We start from the raw sequence: 23,350 nt of genomic DNA on the forward strand, positions 1-23,350 counted from the left end.
AGATGGTGAAGGGACCACAATATGGTCCTGATCTCAGCTGGGGCAGGGACTGTCTCTCCCTGTGTGTCTGGGCAGTGCCTGGACCAACAGGGCCTGATCTCAGCTGGAACCTCTAACTGCTGATGTGATACCTGATGCTTAGCATGGTGGTGAGGGTACGTGTGTCGCTGTTCGCAATTTGTCTATCAGTAATTGTTCCTGGGGATTGTGCATGGCCAGACAGAGAACAGCCCGGCTGTTTGATATCACACATACACTCTCTCTCTCTCTCTCTCCACTGTGCTCATGACAGACATGTTCATTCCCAGGGAAGAGACATCAGGTTGAGCCGTGTCCTTTATAGGCAGAGCCTGGGGAAAAGCCCTTCCCCTAGTGAGTGGGGAGCCCTCCCCCGAGAGCACATCCCCCCTTGGCAGGCAGAGGGAAAGGTGAAGAGGATCGGGCAGAAAAAGGAGAGAGATGCGGGAGACACACACTGTCCTCGGTTCATTAGTCCTTGGTGGGAGGGGAGCTCACAGCCCTGTTGGCAGGATGCAGCTGCTGCCTCAGTTTCCCTGCTGGGGTGGGAGGAGCCAGTCACATGGGGGTTTACGGGTTACAAAATAAAAGTTTCTCTGCAGGGAGCTGGTTTATTTTTTATATAAATAATTTTATTATAGTATAAAAAAATAATTGTGTGTAGCTACACGTGTCTGTCCTAGTGCGTCCCAGCCATCCCCTCCTGGCCGCGGCGTCTCCTCACGCTCCCGCAGCCCTCGCAGCAGGGCCTGCAGACCAGCCCTTCTCACCCTACAGCAGGAGTTCGAGGCCTTCCCCAGGCGGCAGGGGTCACCCCGGCCCCTTCGCCCCCTGGCTGCAGGGGCGGGAGCACCTCCCGACGGCCCCAGCACATCCCGGGTATCTAGCCCCAGCCCCTCGCCGGCTCCTGCCCGGGGCCTCTGACAGGTCTGGCTGCTCCCCTTCCGGTTTCCAAGTCAAAAGCTTCCTTCTCTGTGCCATAGACGGAGCCTGGGTTTTACATCCCCCTTCCTCTCCCAGCAGGCCTGGCTGCCGCCTGTCACACCAGGCTGCTTGTGACCGACATGGCAGCTGCCTGTGCTGTCCTATGGCCATTGTATGTTCCATCCGTGTGACTGTTATGGGCTGTTGGCTCGGTTACGAGGGGTCACTCTGGCCGGGGGTAGCTGCGTGTGGGCAGGAAAAGGAACACTGATGAGGACACAGCAGCCAAGGATGCACAGGCCCATGGCTGGATTTTACGTGGCAGGCGCCAAATGTCATTAAGCCTGAACACAGGGGCTGCCCTCAGCCTGGGAGGGCCACAGAGTCTCACCCCATCCCGGGAGCCCAAGGCCCATCAGCAAAATCCCAGGTCTTTTCCCTCTGGGAACCGGCCACTTGATCCCTTTAACCACACAGGACTCCGGCTGCAACGAACGACGAGCTTGAGGACGTAACTTCCTACGGCTTGAAGGGGCTGCGAGGAAGCTGACGAAACTCCCCGGCCCTCACTGACTGCTCATACAGAAGAAAAAATTCCTGCCTGACCCCCGATGGGGCAGCCCTGACGCCTCCAGCAGACCAGGTGCCCACTCCCAGTTCAGGGTGGGCAGGGTGGGGTTGCTGGAAAGGAGCCAAAGGAGACACCACGTTATGTGGCCTCATGTTAAATCTTCCCAAATGGGCCCATGGGTGCTAGAGGCCTGGGCCAGCCCTGTTAAAGGGACAGCGCCTGCTGCATCCAGGGCACAGGCACTTTGCTCTGGCATCTGGTTTCTCCGCTGCTTTGCTGCGGATCCAGTGTCCCTCCCTGGAGCAGCCTGAGCTGGCAATAACCTTGTGGTTCAGAAAGGCACATGGTCCTTCTGCCGCTATTGGGAACCTGCAACAGCAACAAGTAATAATAAAAACCCAACACAACTGTTAGAGCAGCTTCAACTAGCCGTGAAAATCCAGCCCCCAGCAATTCACCCCAGGTCGCACAGCAAATAAAAGGGACAGCCAGGCATTGAGCCCCAATTTCCCAAAATCAGAGCCCCGGGCGGTAACCACAAGGCCAGTGTCCTGTTTTCAATTTACTGAGTTAATAGAAGCAAAAGGGACCCACCAGTTGTTGAATGTGGTGCCGTTGGCTCATTTCCAGGGCTGGCCCGGTTCCTCCGGAGGCTGATACATTGGTCAGAGGGACCTTTACAGCGCATCAGAAATCCTTAGGTAAAAAAAAATGCATTACACACCTCCATCTCTGGGATCTCTACAACCTGTGCAGGGCGCTGGACAGGTGGTCCAGGCTGGGAATTCTACCCCTAGAAATGAATCCCCAACTCAGTGACACGTTTGCATGTGGCAACTTCTTGACCTGATTCAGGATAGAAAAATGTCAAAATAGCCGAATTTCCCATCTGAGGGACATTCTGATTTTCAACTGACTATTTAGCAGCTTCTGGTTCAGACACTCAGCTTCATCCCAGACCTACAGCTCTCCTGCATTCTTTTCAAATCCACAATGTTATTGAGAGCCTCATGGTATTTGGTGCTTTTCTTAACACCCCAGCTCCTGGAGTCACGTGATTCCAAGGGACTCTCGTCTTTCATAAGATTTTAACCCTCTTGTTTGCTGAGAAAAAACTTGTCAATGTGACCCCCTAAAAGCTACAGCCCCAGAAAAAACATTGAACATCTTCACAGTTGTTATTTTAAAGTCAGTCTCACGGCTTTGGGGATCCCAGCTCCTGATTATTGAACACCTGGGTTGGCAACGCAGCTCCTGTCCCATGAAAGGGGCTGGAAAGCATCTGGATTCCCCCACTGGGAATTCCCCTGCAGCAGAGGGTCGGCAAATTAGCCCCACACTGCTCCAACTCAACCCCCCGTGAACAGGGAGGGTGGGATGTGGGTGGAGCTGGGAACTGCCCCATTGACCCCAGTGGAGCTACGGCCAGTTCCCCCCAGCTGGGATCTGGAGTCAGGTTACTCCTGGGGGCAGGTGTCTGTAGAATCAGCCGCTCCCCCTCCCCCAGCCCAGGCTGGCCCATCTCCAGTACTATCCCGGCTCCAGCCAGATTCTCCCCCCAGTTCTCCGCCCTGGGGTGGCAGTCCCCACCCTGCCCCTTTGCTGTGATACGAGCCCATGAGGGTGAGGGGGGTGGATTTTGGTACCTTGGTTACAGGCTGGGGACAGGACATCCACGCTCCCCTTCTGGGGCCACAGGTTCAGTGCTGGGGACCCCCCTTGTCCTGCATCATGCCAGAGAGAGAGGAGACCGGGTGGGGGGTGGGGCAGCCAGGAGCTGTGGGGCAGGTGCTGGGGGGGGCAGTGAAGGGCTGTGGTGTGAGATCACACAGGAAGCTGCAGCTGGGTGGGGCGCGGGAGGGAGGCTGGTCAGAGCGTCCGGCCTCAGGGGCTCGCTGCTGCTGCAGCAGTCAGCTCATGCGCGTAGGGGCTGGTCACAGCCCGTGATGGTCGCCCCCGTCCCACCCTAATGCAGCCTGCAGCTGCCCTGATGCCAGGGTGAGGGGCACAGCCTAGCTATGGCTATTCTGGCCCTGGTCATTTCACTTGGTGACGCAGGGAGGTGTCATGGCCCCCTGACCGGCGGGTGGCGTTTGGCACCAGGATCCCATGCGAATTGTCACATCGGAGCCGCACACCCCGTGCTCTCCCCTTCCCCACGGCTGGCTGCCACCTAGGGGCAGAGCTGGGAACTGCAGGCCCAGGAGGGGATCGGTCTCACCCCCAGGGCCGCCCAGAGGATTCCGGGGGCCCGGGGTCTTCGGCGGCGGGGGGGCCCTTCCGTTCCGGGACCCGCCGCCAAAGTGCGCCAAAGAACCGCGGCGGGGCCCCCCGCCGCCGAATTACCACCGAAGCGGGACCCGCCGCCGAAGTGCAGCCCGGTCTGCCGCGGTAATTTGGCGGCGGGCCCGCCAGCGGATCTTGGGCACCGGCGGCGGGTCCCGAACGGAAGGGCCCGCCGCCGAATTACGCCGACTGAGCTGAACTTCGGCGGTGGGTCCCGCTCCGTCTTCGGCGGTAATTTGCCAGCGGGGGGGGGGGGGGGGAGTCCTTCCGCCCCGGAGAAGAAGGACCCCCCCCCCGGTGAAGACCGGGAGCGAAGAAGCCCCTGCGCCCGGCCCCGCAAGAGTTTTCCGGGCCCCCCGGAGCGAGTGAGGGTCCCCGCTCCAGGGGCCCCGAAAAACTCTCGTGGGGGCCCCTGTGGGGCTCGGGGCCTGGGGCAAATTGCCCCTCTTGCCCCCGCCCTGGGCGGCCCTGCTCACCCCAGCGCTCTGAGCTGTTTCCCTCTGGCTGTAAGGAGTTTTCAGGCACTCGCTGGGCCCGATCCCAGGCTGGGGTCGATCAGTGGGACTGATTCTGAGCGGCACCTGCTAAGGCTCTGACCCTGTTCACAGAGCTCAGATTTTTGTCACTGCGCCCCTCACCCTGGTGTCAGGGCAGCCGAGCCTCGGGTGACCAGATGTCCCGTTTTTATAGGGACAGTCCCGATTTTTGGCTCTTTTTTAATATAGGCTCCAATTACCTCCCACCCCCGTCCCAATTTTTCACACTTGCTGTCTGGTCACCCTAGCCGAGCCCCCTCAGGGAGTGGAGGATGGGGGGCATTCGGGGCTGTCTGGAAGCTTTCGTGTGACAGAGCCAACATCTGCCAGAGCAGAGAGAGGAAATTCAGGCCGAAGCCTCTGACTGTGACCCCACCGACCACGCGGCTGCAGCCCAGCGGCTCAGCTTCCTGTGTGATCTCAGCCCAGCCCCTCACCCCCTGCCTGCGCCTTCGCCAGCGCCTCTCACTCGGGCACGATGGAGGACGAGGAGGGCTACACGGCTTTGAACCTGCAGCCCAAGCTGGGCGGCTCGGGCAGCCCGTCCCCAGCTGGGAACCAAGGTAGAGATTTCATCTCCCCCTCCCCCCTATGGGCTCCATGTCCCTACAGCAGGGGCAGAGCCGGGGCTGGGACCCCAGAGATGGGCCAGGGGGCGGCAGGGTCTGGCCATGTGGTTCTATCACAGGGTGGGGTAGCGCCGCGGACAGAGGTAAAGAGCCTGGGGGAGCCCCCAAGTGACAGAGCGAGAGTGGGGGAGAGACTGGGGAGCTTTCCCCTCTGGAAGCCAAAAAGGGGGGTCAAATGGGTGAAACTGAGGCACAGATCGGTGGAAATCTTTCACAAGGACACACCCACTGCACCCCATTCCGCTCCCCTAGCTGGAAATACATCCCAGGCATCCTAGCTGCCAGCCCCCCTGCTCTGACTGTTGGTGCAGGCTCTCTGCAACCTCAGGCAGCATTGCTGTGTCAGTAACACTTGGGGTGGGGATCATGAGGGCTGAAAACTGCCTTTCTCTTCTAAATGAAAGCTGAGATCCTGGTACAATCACTTGATGCCTGGAGCTGGGGCCTGAGGCCAGGATCTAGAGTGGCTGGGCCTTAATTCAGCCCAGCTCTGCTTGTGTTTCATTACAGGCTCCCGTCAGTGTCCTGGCTGGCTTCAGGTCGCTCTAGGGGCTGGGAATCTCATCCAGGCAGTGACTGTGCTATTGCTGGCGGTGTGTGGTGAGTCATCAAAGGCTGTAGCTTTATCTGTCCGGGTGTGTCAGTCTGCAGCGTGGATGTGACACTGAGGGAGGGACATTGAGAGGAAGCACATTGAAAACGGATGCTTAGTCACAATGAGCCTGTGGAACTCCCTGCCACAGGATCTCACTGGGGCCATGAGCTTAGCAGGGCTCAGTGAAGGATCAGGACACGTATGAGAGGAACAAGACCAGGCAGAGGGCCAGGAAGTACCAAGTGCTTTGGCAGCAGCTATAAACCCTCCTGCTTCAGGGCATCAATCAACCCCTAACTGAGGGGCAGGAAGGGTCTGATGTGGGGGACAAGTTCTCAGTCTCCACTAGGGGGCGTCGTGCTCCTTGCTCAGAGGTAGCTGGGTCTGTCCACCCTTGGAGACGGGATAGCGGGTTAGATGGGCCCCAGGTCTGACTCAGTCTGGCCAGCCCCATGCAGCCAGTTTGGGGGTGTTTTGAGGATGAGAATGGGTGGAAACACGGGCTGGATTTGCAGAGAAACTCAAGGGATTTAGGCACCTAATTCCCAGTGATTTTCAGTCTCAGACACTTTTTCAGACTGTGTCCCTTTGGGGCTGCTCCGAAGCTCATTGGAGTCTGTGGCGATGGGGCAGAACAGGCTTTGGGGCAGGCCCTGTGTCTCCGCATGGCTCGGTGCTGGTGCTTTTACCGGCAAGTCGCACAACATTGACCGTGCGCCTCACTCCCACCGATGCTGCTTTGCAGTTTCCCACTTGTTGTCCGAGAAGGGACAGACCCCGGCAGCTCCTGGGAGCGACGGAGCTGGGAGCAGAGATACAGCGACACCCCCTGGCAGCGACGGAGCCGGGAACAGAGACCCCAGCACAGCAGAATGCAGCACCCGCCTGGAGCGTTTCCGATCCCAGCTGTGCCCCCCGGCCCCGCCCGGCCCAGCAGGTAACCCCAGCGCGTGTGTCTCTGAGCCGCCCTCCGCCCCGGGCACGGCCTGTGGGAACCCAGCTGCCGTCCCAGCCCCTGGGGATCCTGCAGGGCAGGGACACGCCGCCCCCTGCTGGCTGCACCGATCTGCCACCAGCCCCGCTTGGTGCCGGGCCATGAATGTACCTGCCTCAGCTGGGACCGGGCCTGGGGCAGCGACATCTAGTGGCTGTTCAGGGTAATACCCAGCCATGAAGGTTTTAATAACAATGTCATACAAAAAAACAACGAGGAGTCTGGTGGCACCTCAAAGATTAACAGATTTATTTGGGCAAAAGCTTTCATGGGTAGAAAACCCACTTCTTCAGATGCATGGAGTGAAAATTACAGATGCAGCACTGTTATACTGACACATGGAGAGAAGGGAGTTACCTCAAAGCGTTGACAATGCCAATTCAATCAGGCCCTGTCTGATACAACCAAATTTAGCCAAGCTCTAAGATACAACCGAATTTGCTCCAATGTCTCAGACAGAGACAAACACCTACAAGATCTCTATCAAGTGTTCTTAAAATACAATACCCACCTGGGGAAGTGAGGAAACAGATTGACAGAGCCAGACGGGTACCCAGAAGTCACCTACTACAGGACAGGCCCAACAAGGAAAATAACAGAACGCCACTGGCCGTCACCTTCAGCCCCCAGCTAAAACCTCTCCGGCACATCATCAATGCTCTACAACCTATCCTGGAAAACGATCCCTCACTCTCCCAGACCTTGGGAGACAGGCCAGTCCTCACTTACAGACAGCCCCCCACCCTGAAGCAAATACTCACCAGCAACCACACACCACACAACAAAAACACTAACTCAGGAACTAATCCCTTTAACAAACCTTGTTGCCTTCTCTGTCCCCATATCTACTCTAGCGACACCATCAGAGGACCCAACCACATCAGTCACACCATCAAGAGCTCATTCACTTGCACATCTACCAATGTGATATATGCCATCATGTGCCAGCAATGCCCCTCTGCCATGTACATTGGCCAAACCGGACAGTCTCTATGCAAAAGAATAAATGGACACAAATCAGACATCAGGAATGATAACAAACAAAGCCAGTCGGAGAACCCGTCAATCTCCCTGGACATTTTGAAAAGTAGCCAACCTGCAACAAAAAAAACTTCAGAAACAGACTTCAAAGGGAAACAACAGAACTATATTTCATTTGCAAATTTAACACCATTAATTTGGGCTTGAATAGAGACTGGGAGTGGCTGGCTCATTACAGAAGCAGCTTTGCCTCTCCTGGAATTGACACCTCCTCATCTATTAGGAGTGGACCACATCCACCCTGATCAAATTGGCCCTGTCAACACTGGTTCTCCACTTGCGAGGTAACTCCCTTCTCTTCGCGTGTCAGTATAACAAAGCTGCATCTGTAACTTTCACTCCATGCATCTGAAGAAGTGGGGTTTTTACCCACTAAAGCTTATGCCCAAATAAATCTGTTAGTCTTTAAGGTTGTTTTTGTGTATACAGATTAACATGGCTACCCCTGATACTTGACACAATCTAATACAAAGCTGTCCAATTTTTTTCCAGTGTGTGTGTGGGGGGAGGGGGGGGGTCACATCTTATTAGTAAGATTGTCTTATGGTCCCACCCCTCCCGTTCCCTGGCATCTGGGCCCCATGTCCCCTCCCAGTCCCCATCGCCCCTGGGTCCCAGCCTCCCGTCCTGTTCCCAGCTTAACACTACCCCTCCCCCCCAGTTACTCCAGGGCCCGTCTAGGCCATTCTGGCCGTGTAAAGGGGCCTTAAAGTGGGTCCATAGGCCCCTGAGAATCTCCCCTGTCCTGGGGGGTCCTCTCTGGCTAGTGTGGAGCTGGGATCACCCGGCCTTTCTCCCAACCCCCAAAATGGGGGGGCAGATTGCCAGTGTGGCTAGAGTGCAGTGTGCTATGGGTGTTCTCTGCTACCATGGGCCCATATGGGAGCACTGGATAAGGCAGAGCAGCCCCGAGGCTGCTGTAACTTATGCCAGGAGCCAGGCAGAGCCTGACCCAGCCCCAGATTTCAGGGAGCACAAAGGGGACTCAAACCCATTTGAACCCCGTTCCTGCCCCAGTCGCAGGCTGGGAGTAGCCGGGAACGAGGCCCAGAGGGCTCAGAGCATTAATGACGCCCGTCTCTCTGCAGGGGGCTCCGGGTGCAAACTCTGCCCCACGGACTGGCAGCTGCGCGGGGACAAGTGCTACTGGGTCTCCAGAACAGGTGAATTGTGGAGCAAGAGCCGCACCGACTGCTCAGCGAGGGGCTCCCAGCTGCTGGTGATCCGGGACCGGGAGGAGCTGGTAAAGGGGACGATACCTTCCTGCTGGAGCTGCCCCTGCAGGGCTGGGCCCTGGGTGCAGAGTCTAAGGGCGCATAGGCTACATGGTAGGGCTGAAATTTTCAATGCTGCTTAGGGGATTTGGACACCCTGTTTGCATTGTTAATAAAAGGGTGTCCAAACCCCCTAGGCAGCTTTGACAATCCCAGCCTAAATCCCTAGCCCAAGGATCAGGGGCACACAAAGGTAGATTAAAGGCACCGGTACCTCCCTCTTCTGGGGTGTGCCCGACACAGCTCAGCTGGAGAGAGGGGCTGGGTGTGTTGAGGATGGGGGCTACAGAGAGACAGGGGATAGATGGGGATGGATGGATGGAGAGAGCCGTATCTATGGGGGATAGATAGATGGGTGTGTATTGGGATAGATGTATGGGGCTGGATACTGGGTGTGTATAGGGATAGATGGACAGACAGACATTCTGGTCCTGAAGTTGCTGACAACCCGGATTTGGAAGAAAAGAGCCCGACCGCACGTCTGGTCACCAGCTGCCTGTCCCACACTCACTGCAGGAGTCCCTACAGGACCTGACACAAGACTCAAATCAGTTCTGGGTCGGACTGTCCGTCCCCTCCCCGGAGAAGGCCTGGACCTGGCTGGACGGCTCCCGGCTGGATCAGACCCAGTGAGTGATTCCTTGAGTCAAACCCTTTCCCTCCCCTCCGTGGGCAGAGGGGGCCAGGGCCAGGGCTGGGGGAGGTTTGGGGGGAAGGTCGGGAGCTTGGGGGGAGCCGTGTTCAGTGTCAGATGCAGGGGCGGCTCTAGGCACCAGCAAAGCAAGCACCTGCTTGAGGCAGCCCATTTGCAGGGGCGGCAGGGATCCAGCCTGGGAGCTGAGAACCAACAGGGGGCTCTGGGAGCTGTAGTTCCTTGGTTAGCTCCCTGCCTATAGAGCCAGCCCTGGAGCAGGGAAAGAACTACATTTCCCAGCATTCCCTTGGCCACTACCAACTGGAAAGGAAGGGGGGACCTCATGCGGCAGCGTGCTGTGAGTGCTGTGAATGGCAGGGAGACCAGACTTTAACATTCAAAAAACAGGACGCTCCAGGGGGAGGGAAGCCCCAACCTGCCACCGTCCACTCCCTCCGACTGGCCCCCACAGAAACCCCAACCCATCCAACCCCCCCCGGCTCCCTGATCACCCCCTCCTGGGACCCCTGCCCCTAACTGCCCCCCAGGAGCCCACCCCCTACCTGTCCCCTGACAAACCCCTGCGACTCCCATGCCTAACCAACTGCTGCCTCTTCCCTCGCACCCCTGACCCATCCTGCCCCTCTTCTCCCTGTCCCTTGACTGCCCCCCCTGAACCTCCTACCCCTTCTCCAACCCCCCAGCCCCCTTACCGTGCCACTCAGACCAGAGTGTCTGGCTCCGCTCAGCACCAGACACGCTGCTGCATACATGCTGCCGTGCTCCCACGCGGAGCCCACAGTCCCCCCAACACACACACACACACCCAGCACCTGCCTTCCAGATTTGAACACCTCAAAGTTCAGGAGTGCTCAAACTCAGTTTGGGCAGCTGTTACTTCATTTCTCCCAAATCAAATATACTGATCCACTGTAACTTGCTGTAGAAAAAGTAGGATAAAATTGAGCAAGAAATGCTTCCCAGTGGTTTTTAGGACGGGAATTGCTGTTTTCAACAGCCATTGCCTTTTGTTTGTTTGTTTGTTTGTTTAAAAGGAAGACAGTGATATTGCATTGGCAAATTCCCCAGAGAAAGAAAGAGTGGAACAAAAGAATAATAAAGGCACCTCAACTTTTCCCCATTTATGGAGGACAGTCTTACAATATGGATCAGATATCCTCCAATCACACAAGCTGAAAATTGTTCCACTTTACTGCAGTTCTGTAACCATATGGGAACCAATCCTGTCTGTGTTTTGTGCACATCCAAAATTCCGGCTGAACGACCCACCCTGGGAGCGAGTTACCAGTGACCCAGGGCTGCAGCGGGAGAGTGCAGGTGGGGGGAGAGAGCCCAGGGCTGGGGCGGGGGGGGGCCCAGGGCTGCGGGGGGGGCAGCCAAAATTATTTTTGCTTGGAGCGGCAAAAAACCTAGAGCCGGCCCTGGTCAGACGATGCTGAGACCCCAGGAGGGGGGCTGGGGAGCCCAGCTGAGAAGGGGCTGGGTGGGAGCAGACAGGGCTATGGGGCAGGGAGAGATTTGCCCATCCCCCAGCACAGAGATGGTGGCTGGAGCCCTGGGGGTGGGGGAGGTGGCCCAGAGACAGGACGTGGAGGGAGAGAAGCAAAGGGGCCAGGCCAGAGCCCTGGGGATCCCCAGACAATGGGGCAGGGGGGAGGGAGAGACACAGAGCAGCCAGAGGCAGGAGGGGACCAGGTGGGGAGGAGACGCGGAGCAGGGGAGGGAGCTGGTCAGGGTCTAGCCCGGCAGGGAGGAGGAGGCTGGAGCAGGTCCCTGGGCTCTGGGCAGGGAGAGGCCGTTCGAGACCCCGGCCAGGGCCCTGCCAGTGGGGAGAGGGGACAGCCCCCAGGGCAGAGCTGGAGGCACGAGGCAGGGGTGGCTCTAGCCATTTCGCTGCCCCAAGCACAGCGGCACACCGGGGCGCTCTCGTGGTCGCTGGTCCCGCAGACCTGCCTGCGGATGCTCCACCGGAGCCACGGGACCAGCGAACCCTCCGCAGGCACGCCTGTGGGAGGCCCACCGGAGCCACCTGCCACCCTCCCGGGACCGGCAGAGCGCCTCCCGCGGCATGCCGCCCCAAGCATGTGCTTGGCGTGCTGGGGTCTGGAGCCATCTCTGGCTGGAGGAGACGACGGCTGCGGATCCCATTGGAACCAACCGCGCTGACAGGGGCCCTCCCCTTTGTCCGGCAGGTTCCCGGTGTCAGGCCCGGCTGAGGAGAACAGCTGTGGGGTGGTGAACAGGAATCGGATTCGTTCTGACACCTGCAGCTCTGTACGTCGGTGGATTTGCCAGAGAGACGCCGTCCCGCTCTGAGCGGGGCATCCGTGGCCCGTTAATAATGGCGAGGAGCCTTTCTTCAATAAAAGCATCACGAGTGAACTTTGACATGTTATCTAGCGCCTGTCATGTGAGGAGCTCAAAGCACCTCCCAGCGCTCAGTCAGACTCATCATCTCCACTACGTGGATGGGGAAACTGAGGCACCGATAGCAGAATTGACCCGGGGAGGGTTGCACAGAGAGTCAGTGGCAGAGCAAGGAATTGTGCTCCCAGCACCGAACTCCCAGCCCCCCTGCTCTAGCCACCACCCCTTGCGTAGAGCTAGGAGACAACCCATCCCCCCAGCTCTGACTCACTAGACCCCACTCCCCTCCCACAGCAGGGGATAGACTCCTGCCGGAGCAATGGGGCAGCTGCCCCCTCTCGGCTCTCGGCAGACTCAGGCAGCGTCGCTGGCTCAGTTCCGCTCGGGGCAGCTCACACCTGTCAGGGCGACTGGCTCAGGCTCTCGGCAGACTCAGGCAGCGTTGCCGGCTCAGTTCCGCTCGGGGCAGCTCACACCTGTCAGGGCGACTGGCTCAGGCTCTCGGCAGACTCAGGCAGCGTTGCCGGCTCAGTTCCGCTCGGGGCAGCTCACACCCTGTCAGGGCGACTGGCTCAGGCTCTCGGCAGACTCAGGCAGCGTTGCTGGCTCAGTTCCGCTCGGGGCAGCTCACACCCTGTCAGGGCGACTGGCTCAGGCTCTCGGCAGACTCAGGCAGCGTTGCTGGCTCAGTTCCGCTCGGGGCAGCTCACACCTGTCAGGGCGACTGGCTCAGGCTCTCGGCAGACTCAGGCAGCGTTGCTGGCTCAGTTCCGCTCGGGGCAGCTCACACCTGTCAGGGCGACTGGCTCAGGCTCTCGGCAGACTCAGGCAGCGTTGCTGGCTCAGTTCCGCTCGGGGCAGCTCACACCTGTCAGGGCGACTGGCTCAGGCTCGCCGCAGGCTGAGGCGCTAATGGCCCACAGGAGCTGGGGCCCTGGGCTCGGGGCCACACGGGACGCCTGGTTACACCCTCCGACCTTTGAAGGTCTGGGCCTTGCTTTCCTGGCCACATTAACACCCTTGTGGGGGCAGCTGCACTGAGCACGGTCAGGCTTTGGGGGCACCAGCAACCTCCGCTCCACCGTAAGGAGGTTTCTGAAAGGCGCAGGACTCGGACAGGGCAGATTTCGGGACGTGGGGGGGCTGCCGTGAGACAATCTGCCTGGGACAGAGCATGAAATAGCCCCTGCTGCTGTGTAATGGGGACGAGGATCCCTCCCTGGGTGGCAGAGGCGCAGGCCATTGCTGTCGGGGGATGGGCTCAGAGGCTCTAGTGACGGCCCCAGATAAGCCCCTAGACAGACTGTGCCCCTCACCCCGGTATCAGGGCGGCTGCAGCTGAAGGGGGGTGGGGCGTCCGTGGCTGGCTGTGAGCGCTGGTGTGGCTGAGCAGCATCCTCCCGAGCAGGGGGGCGGAGCTGAGGCCGGTGGGGCTGACCGGCCCCCTGCCGCCCACACGTCTCCGGGGCAGTGACTCAGTTTCCTGTGTAGTCTCACACCTGGGCCCCTCTCAGAGGTGTGGACACTTCCTCTCCAGCAGAAAGGCAGCCCTGCCCCACCCCTGCTGTCGGGGGAGCTCGACTGCTGCTCTGCCTGGGGACGATGCAGGACGAGGAGGGCGACGTGGGGCTGGCCCCACGGCCCCACGAGGGCAGCCAGTCTGCAGCTGGGAACCAAGGTAGTGACTGTAACCCCCTCCCCACGTCTTCCCTCCCCACCATGGGATCCGTGTCCCAGCAGAAGGGGCAGGGCTGGGCTGCCACCCCAAGGGGGGGTCGCAGGGTGGGGGGGCAGGAGGGTCTGTATGGAGCTGGGATATTATGGGGTTTGATCCTACTGATCCCAGCTCCCCTCTGAGCTCCTGCCCCCCAGCCCTCCCTGCTCTAACCCACTGCACCGCACACCTCCCCCAGAGGTGGGATAAAACGCAGCCCCCACCCCCCGGCTCCTCCAATTCTACCCACTAGATCCCACCGCTCCCACCAGCTCTCACTATTGAAATTAGCGGGATCACTCCCAGGAGTCAGGGCTGCAGGATCAGCCCCTAAAGGTGCAGGGACCCGGCAGAGGTGTGAGACTTGGGGTGCTGTTTGTGGGGACTGCAGAACTAGCCTGAGTTCATGGCCGATGAGCAGCTGTGTGTGTGGAAGGGAAGATTAGTGGTTAGAGCACAAGGCCAGGACTTACAGGTGCCTTTCTGGCTGAGCCACACACCCCGGGTGACCTTGGGCCAAGTCTCTTCATTTCTCAGGACTCCAGATCCATATCTGTAAAATGGGGGTAAAGATCCTTCCTTCATCTAGCCAGTTTGCGCAAGGCCAGGGTAGGGACTGTCTCTCCTGTGTGTCTGTGCAGTGCCCGGCTGGGGCCCTGATCTCAGCTGGGCAGGGACTGTCTCTCCCTGTGTGTCTGTGCAGCGCCCGGCTGCGGGGCCCTGATCTCAGCTGGGGCAGGGACTGTCTCTCCTGTGTGTCTGTGCAGCGCCCGGCTGTGGGCCCTGATCTCAGCTGGGGCAGAGACTCTCTCTCCCTGTGTGTCTGTGCAGCGCCCGGCACAATGGGGCCCTGATCTCAGCTGGGGCAGAGACTCTCTCTCGCTGTGGGTCTGTGCAGCACCTGGCACTGCTGGGCCCTGGTCTCAGCTGGGGTCTCTCATTGTTGTAATAATGGGATTTGTTTCCCCCCTGCAATTTAAAAGAGGCAGATCTGCAAGTGGTGTAAATCAGGAGAAATTCTCTCGAAGTCAATGCACTCGGAGTATTTCTCTCAGCTGGGATCTGGTCCCATGGACTGCAGTGGGGCTACAGTGGTTGACAGCAACTGGGATCTGGCAAGGAGTGTTTTAGGCTAGGAAATGTGTATCTGTGGAGCATGGTCGGTTGACAGCAGCTGAGGATCTGCCTCTAATGCTAGCAGTGAAATAAACCACCATGATCCTCCCCCCGCAGCTGCTGACCCTGCGTCCCCACGTCTCTCTGTTCCAGCTCCCTGCAGGCACAGACACTGCCTAGTGGCGCTGGGCGCCGGGTGGGTCACTCTGACCTTGGCTGCGATCGTGCTGAGCCGTGTGGGTAAGTGCCTGGGAACAGACTCCCTGCGTCCCAGTCTCTGGGCCTAGAGATTACCCCCGATCCGGTGCGCCCCACGCCCCCTGCCTCGAGTTCTGCCTGAGGAACGCAGGATCGGGCCCTGTGTGATCTGTACTCCCCCAGCGTCCCCTGTAATCACACCCCGTCACGGCCTGGGGAAGTGTCCCATACACCGGATCCAGCCATCAACGCTGGTGAGAGACTCAGAGCATCCAGGGGTGAGATCTTTCACTCTGACAGGGGCGTGTTCCACATACTTCACTTCTCGGTTGGTTAATGCAGCACCCAGCAGGATTGGCGTTAGTGCTCTCTGGTTTACATGTTTCCAGGAAATAAGTATTTTAATAGAAAAATGGCCTGTTTTCTAAACTGAAACTTTTGGCAAAACTTTTTATCAAAATATTTTTGGAATTTTTTCTTTTATTGTTTATCACTTTTTCCTTATTAATATAATTTCTCAATACTTCCCCCCCCCCTTTTTTTTTAAAAAATCCCTGTTTCTTTTTGGAAATGACGTGCAAAAAGGGAAAGATGGGGAATGAAATATATGGGAAAAAAGAAAAACACAAGCACCAAAATACAAAATGGCAAATTAAAATAAAACCACAGAAGCCCTTTAAAAACACTTTCAAATCGATAGAATGAAAAAAACCAAAAACCTCCGAGCAACTCCTCCACAAAACACAAATCCACCCTCTCTCAAAAAATTAAGTAAACAAACAAAAAAAACCTTGACCCTCTCCAAATCTCCCCCCAAATATCTAAAAACAAAGGAGAAAAAATTAACCAACCAAAAAAAAATGAGTAACAAAAAATCCCAAAATACAGAATACCCCAGCGAAAACAAAGGAAGACCTTTGCCCCTCAACCCCCCAAGAAACTACAAGGAAGAAACATTTCATAAAAAATTGAAAATTGGGTCCATTTTGTACCCTGCAAAAATGGAAACAACTTCAAAATTTTTGCCCTGCTCTGTTGCTTTGCAATTCCACATCCAGGCAGCAGGGGAGCCCAAGTTAACTACGGGCTTGTCTAGCACAGAGGTGCAAACTTCCCTGCTCTTCATGGCAACCCTCTTGCGGGAGGTGGCTGCTACAGCCATGAACGATTCCTGGCTATCGGGGCAGGTTTGCCTGAGCAGTGTCGATGCTTCCATTAGAGCTGGTGGCATGTTTTGTCAGTGGCAGCAATCGGAGCAGGACGGGGACGTGGGTGCAGAATTTGCCTGCAACAGAAAAGATTGAACATGGAATTTTCTATAGGAATGTGACAATTCCTCACTGTGAAACCCCGTTGGCTTGCAACTTGTGTCATGTGTTGGGGAATCCAGATCCCTCCGCATCCCCGTCTGCCCTTGAGTCATAGAATCATAGACTATCAGGGTTGGAAGAGACCTCAGGAGGTATCTAGTCCAACCCCCTGCTCAAAGAGTCCCCTGCATCTGAGCTGTCGTGTCCCATGCGGTGTCCCACTCAGACACTGCCAGGTTGGTTCCTAACTCCCATTAATGCAGATACTCTTTGGAAGGTTTCCAGGGCTACTCCCAGGAACATCAGACCATGCCGGCCTCGCGTGGCCCAGAGGATGTTGGCGATGCCCAGAGATCAGGAAACAGAACAGAATGCAGCTACAGCCTGCAGGATTTCCGCTCTCACCTGAGACAGAGTCTGTGTGGGCTGCCGCAGAGCAGCTCAGCAGGTAACCTCAGCTCCCGCTGCCTCTGAGCTGCTGTGCACTTTGGGGATGTCGAGAAACAGCTGTGGTTTTGCAGCAGCAACATCTAGTGACCAGCCCGGGAAGGTCTAAGCTGAACTAGCGTCATCATGACACAGGATAATAAACTCCTACTCGGAGCATTTCAGGCCCAAAGTACCTGCCAAACTGTCTGTGGGGATCAAGCCACCCAGCACTGAAATGCAGCCACCTCTGGGGTGGGTGGCGGCATCTGCTCAACAGTGCACAGGTTTAGGCCAGGGAGTGAAGGATTCATCATCCAGTTGAAGTTTCCAGGGGGGATTTTTGGAGGCAAAATGGAATCACCTGAGGTTGGATTTAGCCAGGAGATCGGGGTTAACATTTCCAGCTCATGGGGACAGGGCCGGCTCCAGACCCCAGCACGCCAAGCGCGCTCTTGGGGCGGCATTTTGCCGGCAGGGCGGCAGGCGGCTCCGGCGGACCTTCCGCAGTCATGCCTGTGGAGGGTCCACTGCTGCGCGGCTCGGTGGACCTCCGCAGGCATGACTGCGGAGGGTCCGCTGGTCCCGTGGCTCCGGTCGACCTCTGCTCCACTGGAGCCACGGGACCAGCGGACCCTCCGCAGGCACATCTGCAAGAGGTCCCCCGGAGCCGCGGGACCGGCGTGCTTGGGGCGGCCAAATTCCTAGAGCCGCCCCTGCATGGGGAACCTGCTAGGGGATCTCTCGTTACTAGGAGGGGTTAGGACCTTGGTTTTACATCCTGAGAGTGATGAAACATCTGGCAGCACAGCGCCCTCTAGTGCCATGCTGGGGCACTGGGGTCAGCCCTGACTGCCAGGGGAGAGCGCCCCCTACTGAGCCCCCCACACTGTTCCTTGCAGCACCCCCTAGTGCCACATGGGGGCCAGCATTAACTGTGTAGAGAGGAGACCCCTTATTGAGTCCCCTACCCACTCCCAGCAGCACAGCACCCCCTAGTGGTAGACTGGGGTATCAATGTCATCGAGGCAGAGCACCATTTTGTATTCCAGTCCGGCCCGCACAAGGCCAATGCGGTGCCTTTCATCTCACTGACACGGAGTGTGAAGTCTCCGGTATCTCTGTAGTGGGGGGTCAGCCCTGTTCAGAACAATCAACCCCCTGAACAACGTCTTTGTTTCATTTTCCCCTCCAGAGGGCTCTGGGTGCAAACTCTGCCCCAGGCACTGGGTGCCGCACATGGACAAGTGCTACTGGCTGTCGGAAGAGAATCAGTACTGGAGCTGGGGCCGTGATGACTGCTCATGGAGGGGATCTCACCTGCTCGTGATCCAGGACCGGGAGGAGCTGGTAAAGAACGTGCTAAACTTCACCTAACATATTTGTGTCCTTGTTAATGAGAGCAGGTCAAGAATCCCTCCTCTTATGTCTATTAACAAACTTCTGAAAGCAAAATTTTCATTCACAATTTTTCTATTTTTAACTGGAAAATTTGAGAGGGAAATGAGATGTTAACTTTGATTTTGGAAACCAAACTTCTTTTTAAAACTTCAAACTTTTCTCCCCCCCTTTTATTGACCACTGAATCCGATGGGATGAATAATGATATTTTTCCACTTATTCCATATTCTCAGCAGAAAAAAGGGAACTTTTCAAAATGTCCTCAACTTCAAGATAGTTAGAGAGGCAAGAGGAAATATTTTGTTCTAAATCAGCTGTTACCACTCAAGAGAGCGATCTTGCAGTCAGTGTGGATATTTCTCTGAAAACATCCACGCAATGTGCAGCGGCAGTCACAAAAGTTAACAGCGTGATAGGAACCATTAGGAAAGTGTTAGATAATAAAACAGAAAATATTATAATGCCATTATGTAAATCCATGGCATGCCCACATCTTGAATACTGCGTGCAGTTCTGGTTGCCTCATCTCAAAAAAGATATATTAAAATTGGAAAAGGTTCAGAGATGGTCAATGGAAACGATTAGGGGTATGAACCAGCTTCCATAAAAGGAGAGATTAAAAAGACCGAGATTGTTCAGTGTAGAAAAGAGACAACTGAGGATGTATATGATAGAGGTCTATAAAATCATGCAGAGAAACCGAATAAAGAAGTGTTATTTACTCCTTCTCCTAACACAAGAACTAGGGGTCACCCAATGAAAGTAATAGGCACCAGGTTTACAGCAAACAAAAGGAAGTATTTCTTCATACAATGCACAGTCAACCTGTGGCACTCCTTGCCTGAGGATGTTGTGAAGGTCAAACATAACTGGGTTCAAAAAAGAATTAGGTAAATTCATGGAGGATAAGTCCAGCGATGACTATTAGTCAAGAAGCTGTGGGCATCCCTTAACTTCCAAACACCAGAAGCATCTGGGATTGGCCAGTGCTGGAAGACAGGTTACTGGGCTAGAGGGACCATTGATCTGACCCAGTATGGCCGCTCTTATGTTCTTAAACAAGGAAGGAGGAAAATCCCGCTGAAAAAAATAAGCTTTGACTGAAAATTTTCAACTGGCTTTACTGTAAATATTATCTTTACTTTCTGAGAACATTATCCTGAACACTAGCTGGATTAACATTAGGTGCAGTGATATCACCAAGACTGAATATAAAAACCTAGATAATAGACAAAACTCCATACAAATATAGATTTAGGCTTATATATTTTTAAATAATTTTGAGAGACATTATTTATTCTAAAGCATTTTTAAAAAATATTAAAATTTTCAGTTGTGCAAAATTATGAGTTTTAAGCATTTGTTGTTGATTTTTATGTATTTAAATATTCAGAGTTGTGGGAAATCATGGGGCGGGGTCAGACACTGGGCAGGGAGGTCCGCCCATAATTATTTATTACCAGTAGAAGCTGAGATTCAAAAAGGTAAAGCTTTATAACTATCAAAATTAAGAATCCTTAAATCAAACTCCAAGTTCTCAGGAAGCATTTTTCTTACTTTGCATCTCTGTGTATTTTGATTATTGTCAGTGGAAATATTTTTTCATCAGTTTGTGCGTCTACAGTGAAGTCGACATTTACCAATAAAAAACTAATCTTTCCAAGCCTAAGTATACTGAAATAAATACATTAATAGTAGATCCCAAAGCATGTTACAGTCTTAAAATGATGAAGTGCAAACTGGTGACAGGGATTGTTCAGCTATCACTGGGATGCGGCTACCTCTGGGGTAGGGCAGCTGGGTAACAGTATAGCAACGTTGCACAGGGTTTGGTCACTCAGTACAGAATCATGCCCTATATAGAAAGAGGTGCAGTAGCTGGATAACAGCGGAGAGTTTGTCCAGAGCTGAAATGTTACTAATTATTCATTAGAGCTGTGTTAAAAAAGCCAGCACAAAACAATTGTAAAAAACTTTCATTCAAAAAAGTTGAAAATGTTTACTGAAGTTCACTGAAAATTTTACACAAAATTCATTAAAATCGTGGTGGAGGGGAACAGGACTGACTCAGTTGTTAATTAGCAGTGTAAGTTATTTGTTATGTTTACAGCACTTTCAATTGGCGTTTCAGCTAGTCCTGATTTGTCACCAGTATTAATGATCAAAACCCAAACTAGAGATCAGGTCTCATTTCCATCGTGAGCAAAGGAGCCAGAGAATTCCACCATGTTCTGTTCTCTCTGACCCTGTGTCCATTTCACAGGAGTTCACACAGAATCTTACAGGAAATCAAAATCCGGTGTGGATTGGACTCAACATCACCTCCCCAGGGAGGAAGTGGACCTGGGTGGATGGTTCCCCGTTAAATCAAACACTGTGAGTGATTCCTGATTAGTATTTGACATCAGTCTGCAATAAATACATAGTGTGAAACCCTGGGCCCCATTAAAGTCAATGGCAAATCTGCTGTTGACCTCCATGGGGCAAGGATTTCATCCATTACATCTTACAGTGTAAGGGCCTCGATCCTGCAGACACACCTGGGGTAAGTCTCATAGAAGTGAATGGCAGTATGCATGGGAGGAAATCAAAGCAAGTGCATAAAGGTTTGCAGGATCCGGGTCTCTGTTTCCTCGGCCCCACACTCCTGGGCAGAGCTAGTTACAAAATGGGGAGAAACAGGATTTTTTTCAATCTTTTCTTGTTTTTGTCAACATCTGAGACTTTAACATTCAAAAGCTGTTCAGTTACAAAACTGAGAAAGTCCCAACTGCCTCCAAAGTTGGTCCAAAAACTAGATCACTCAAAATTCATCAAAACTTCCCTGTTTTTTCACTGAAATTTGAAATGTAAGTTTCAAAAGAGGAACATTTGCATCGGTTCCAAAGATTGGCCTCTCTGCACTAGCACTCTGATTAATCACTTTGCTGCAAGTTTCTGTACCATGTGCAGTCTGTGCACCTCTCCACCAGGTCTGGGCTTCAACATACCAACTCGTTTCATGTATTAGCCTATCTGGGGAAGGACTAGAGATGACGCTGGAACCCCAGCATCCTGGAAGGAAGGAGAAAAGCTGCTTTTCTCCACCTCTAAACCCAGTGATTGTGACTGTCTCCTTCACTCCTTTCACAGGTTCACGGTTTCGGGTCCTGCGGAAGAGAACAACTGTGCTGCAGTCAAGAAGACTCAGATCAAGTCTGAAATCTGCAACACTCAGTATAAATGGATTTGCCAAAAGGAAGCTGTGCTCATTTAAATGGCTGGATTGGGGACCTCTGTCTGCATATATGGAATGCAGAACATCCTGGGTTCTCATCTCTATTTCAGCTAACAAAGCCTCAGGCAGCGTAAATCCAGGTAACGCCGATAAAGTGAATGGCGTAATGCTGATTTACACCCATTGGAGGTCTGAGCCCATTGCTTCGAATGGAGTTATGGCCAGTTCACACCAGCTGGGAATCTGGCCCTTTGATTATTAAAAAAAAAAAAATCTATAATTTTTTCACAGTGCTTCTAATATTGTCTTCAGAATATTAAAAGATTCCTGGGACATTATTGTATACATGATGGTAACGCCTAGAGACCCCAGCTGAGATCAGGGCCCTGTTGTGCCAGGCACTGCACAGACCCACAGGGAGAGACAGGCCCTGCCCCAGCTGAGATCAGGGCCCCACTGTGCCGGGCGCTGCACAGACACACAGCGAGAGACAGTCCCTGCCCCAGCTGAGATCAGGGCCCCGTTGTGCCGGGCGCTGCACAGACCCACAGGGAGAGACAGGCCCTGCCCCAGCTGAGATCAGGGCCCCGTTGTGCCGGGTGCTGCACAGACACACAGCGAGAGACAGTCCCTGCCCCAGCTGAGATCAGGTCCCCATTGTGCCGGGTGCTGCACAGACACACAGGGAGAGACAGTCCCTGCCCCAGCTGAGATCAGGGCCCCGTTGTGCCGGGCGCTGCACAGACACACAGGGAGAGACAGTCCCTGCCCCAGCTGAGATCAGGGCCCCGTTGTGCCGGGCGCTGCACAGACACACAGGGAGAGACAGTCCCTGCCCCAGCTGAGATCCGGGCCCCATTGTGGCGGGTGCTGCACAGACACACAGCGAGAGACAGTCCCTGCTCAGGAACAGAATTTTTTTTGCTGTAAAAATGTTTTCCATTTTCAGGAAAAAAAATCGATTCTCTTCAGTTTTCAAAATCTGAACTTTTTTGTAACTGAAAATGGGACATTTTTATTGAAAATTGAAAAGTTTTTCTAAAATATGTCTGATTTCCACTTTTTCAAGGAAAAAACCCACAATTTGTGGGAAACTGGCTTTTGTTTTCTGTCATTTCAAGGAAAAGCCAGAAAATGTTGACCAAGGCAAAAATTTGCTGGGAACATGTTTGATTTGGTTGAAAAGCTGTTCTTCCCTGGAAAAAAATTGTTGGCCAAACATTTTGAGAAAAGGTCTATTTATAGCAGTGTCATTTCAAACCCCAGTGAATTTGGTTCCATTTCTCCATCCCCTGCCCTCCTCCTGACCCCTAGCAGTGTGCTAAAGTGACAAGAAAATTCACTAAGCACATTGTATAGCAGAAAACTCAGAGTGGGACAATTCAGCTTTACCTCCACTGGAGAGAATCACCTGCAGGATTCGTTCACTGTTTTATCTGCTTGTCACCCCTAGGGGGCAGAGTCTGACTGTGCACCAATGGAGGGAGCATGGCCAGCGTTGTAATTAAATACACAACCATAGTCGTGTGTAAACATAAGCAGCTATGATGTATTTAGCCCTTTTAGTCTGTGCAATGACTGGAACGCCTGAAGCCAGCGTCTGGTCACTATCCCCAGTTCGATTCCTCTTTTGTTCACGAAGAGAGCGATTTAGCAGATTTAAGAACACCACCATTGGACAGTCATCTCCTTGCATTTCAGGCTAAAATCTAGCTATAGGGCTCAAAGCACTTTACATAGGATTTAGCGATGGGGAAATTTCTATCCTGATTTCTATCCCCATCTCTACTCGAACCCACTAGTGTAGACTAGCTCGTAAATCCAGGCTGGTGTAGCTACATCAGTTAAGAGGGGTGAAAAACTAGAATGAGATAATCTCATGGTGGATAGGTCTTTCCATAGCCAAGATGGTCCTGGATGCTACCCCATGCTCTGGGTGTCCCTAGCTCTGACTGCCAGAAGCTGGGACTGGACGACGGGATGGATCACTCACTAAATTGCCCTGTTCTGTTCATTCCCTCTGAAGCATCTGGCACTGGGCCCTGTCAGAAGACAGGATACTGAGGCTAGATGGACCT

The 23,350-nt window shown here is 54.3% G+C and overlaps 2 protein-coding genes and 1 long non-coding RNA gene across 3 annotated transcripts in view; 2 read left to right on the forward strand and 1 right to left on the reverse strand.

Moving 5' to 3' along the window:
- Positions 1-1,695: 1,695 nt before the first annotated feature.
- The window catches only part of LOC120392363 (C-type lectin domain family 2 member D-like), a 55,423-nt gene continuing 33,768 nt past the window's right edge, over positions 1,696-23,350 (reverse strand). Inside the window, exon 6 of the mRNA XM_039517080.1 lies at positions 1,696-1,882. Coding sequence (XP_039373014.1) covers positions 1,696-1,882 — 187 coding nt within the window. The remainder of the gene's footprint in view (positions 1,883-23,350) is intronic.
- On the forward strand, positions 4,759-11,839 carry LOC120392403 (killer cell lectin-like receptor subfamily B member 1). Its single transcript, XM_039517141.1, has 6 exons — positions 4,759-4,898; positions 5,475-5,564; positions 6,305-6,496; positions 8,683-8,837; positions 9,385-9,497; positions 11,716-11,839. The coding sequence occupies exons 1-6, from the start codon at positions 4,814-4,816 to the stop codon at positions 11,837-11,839; spliced, it is 759 nt and encodes a 252-aa protein (XP_039373075.1). The 5' UTR covers positions 4,759-4,813.
- Positions 16,568-20,662, forward strand: LOC120392431. The gene is made up of 3 exons (XR_005591694.1): positions 16,568-16,676; positions 17,850-18,004; positions 20,319-20,662. It is a non-coding gene; the product is annotated as an uncharacterized LOC120392431 (long non-coding RNA).

Source organism: Mauremys reevesii, unplaced genomic scaffold, assembly GCF_016161935.1.
Source record: "Mauremys reevesii isolate NIE-2019 unplaced genomic scaffold, ASM1616193v1 Contig1, whole genome shotgun sequence".
In the NCBI taxonomy this organism is placed as follows: domain Eukaryota; kingdom Metazoa; phylum Chordata; order Testudines; family Geoemydidae; genus Mauremys; species Mauremys reevesii.

What these genes read in the sequence shown, in the direction of transcription:
- LOC120392403 (XM_039517141.1), top strand. Translation starts at nt 4,814, where the DNA reads ATGGAGGACGAGGAGGGCTACACGGCTTTGAACCTGCAGCCCAAGCTG. An exon ending in GTCCCCAGCTGGGAACCAAG is followed by an intron (nt 4,899 to 5,474) that starts GTAGAGATTTCA and finishes GTTTCATTACAG; the next exon opens with GCTCCCGTCAGTGTCCTGGC. An exon ending in TCCGGGACCGGGAGGAGCTG is followed by an intron (nt 8,838 to 9,384) that starts GTAAAGGGGACG and finishes CACTCACTGCAG; the next exon opens with GAGTCCCTACAGGACCTGAC.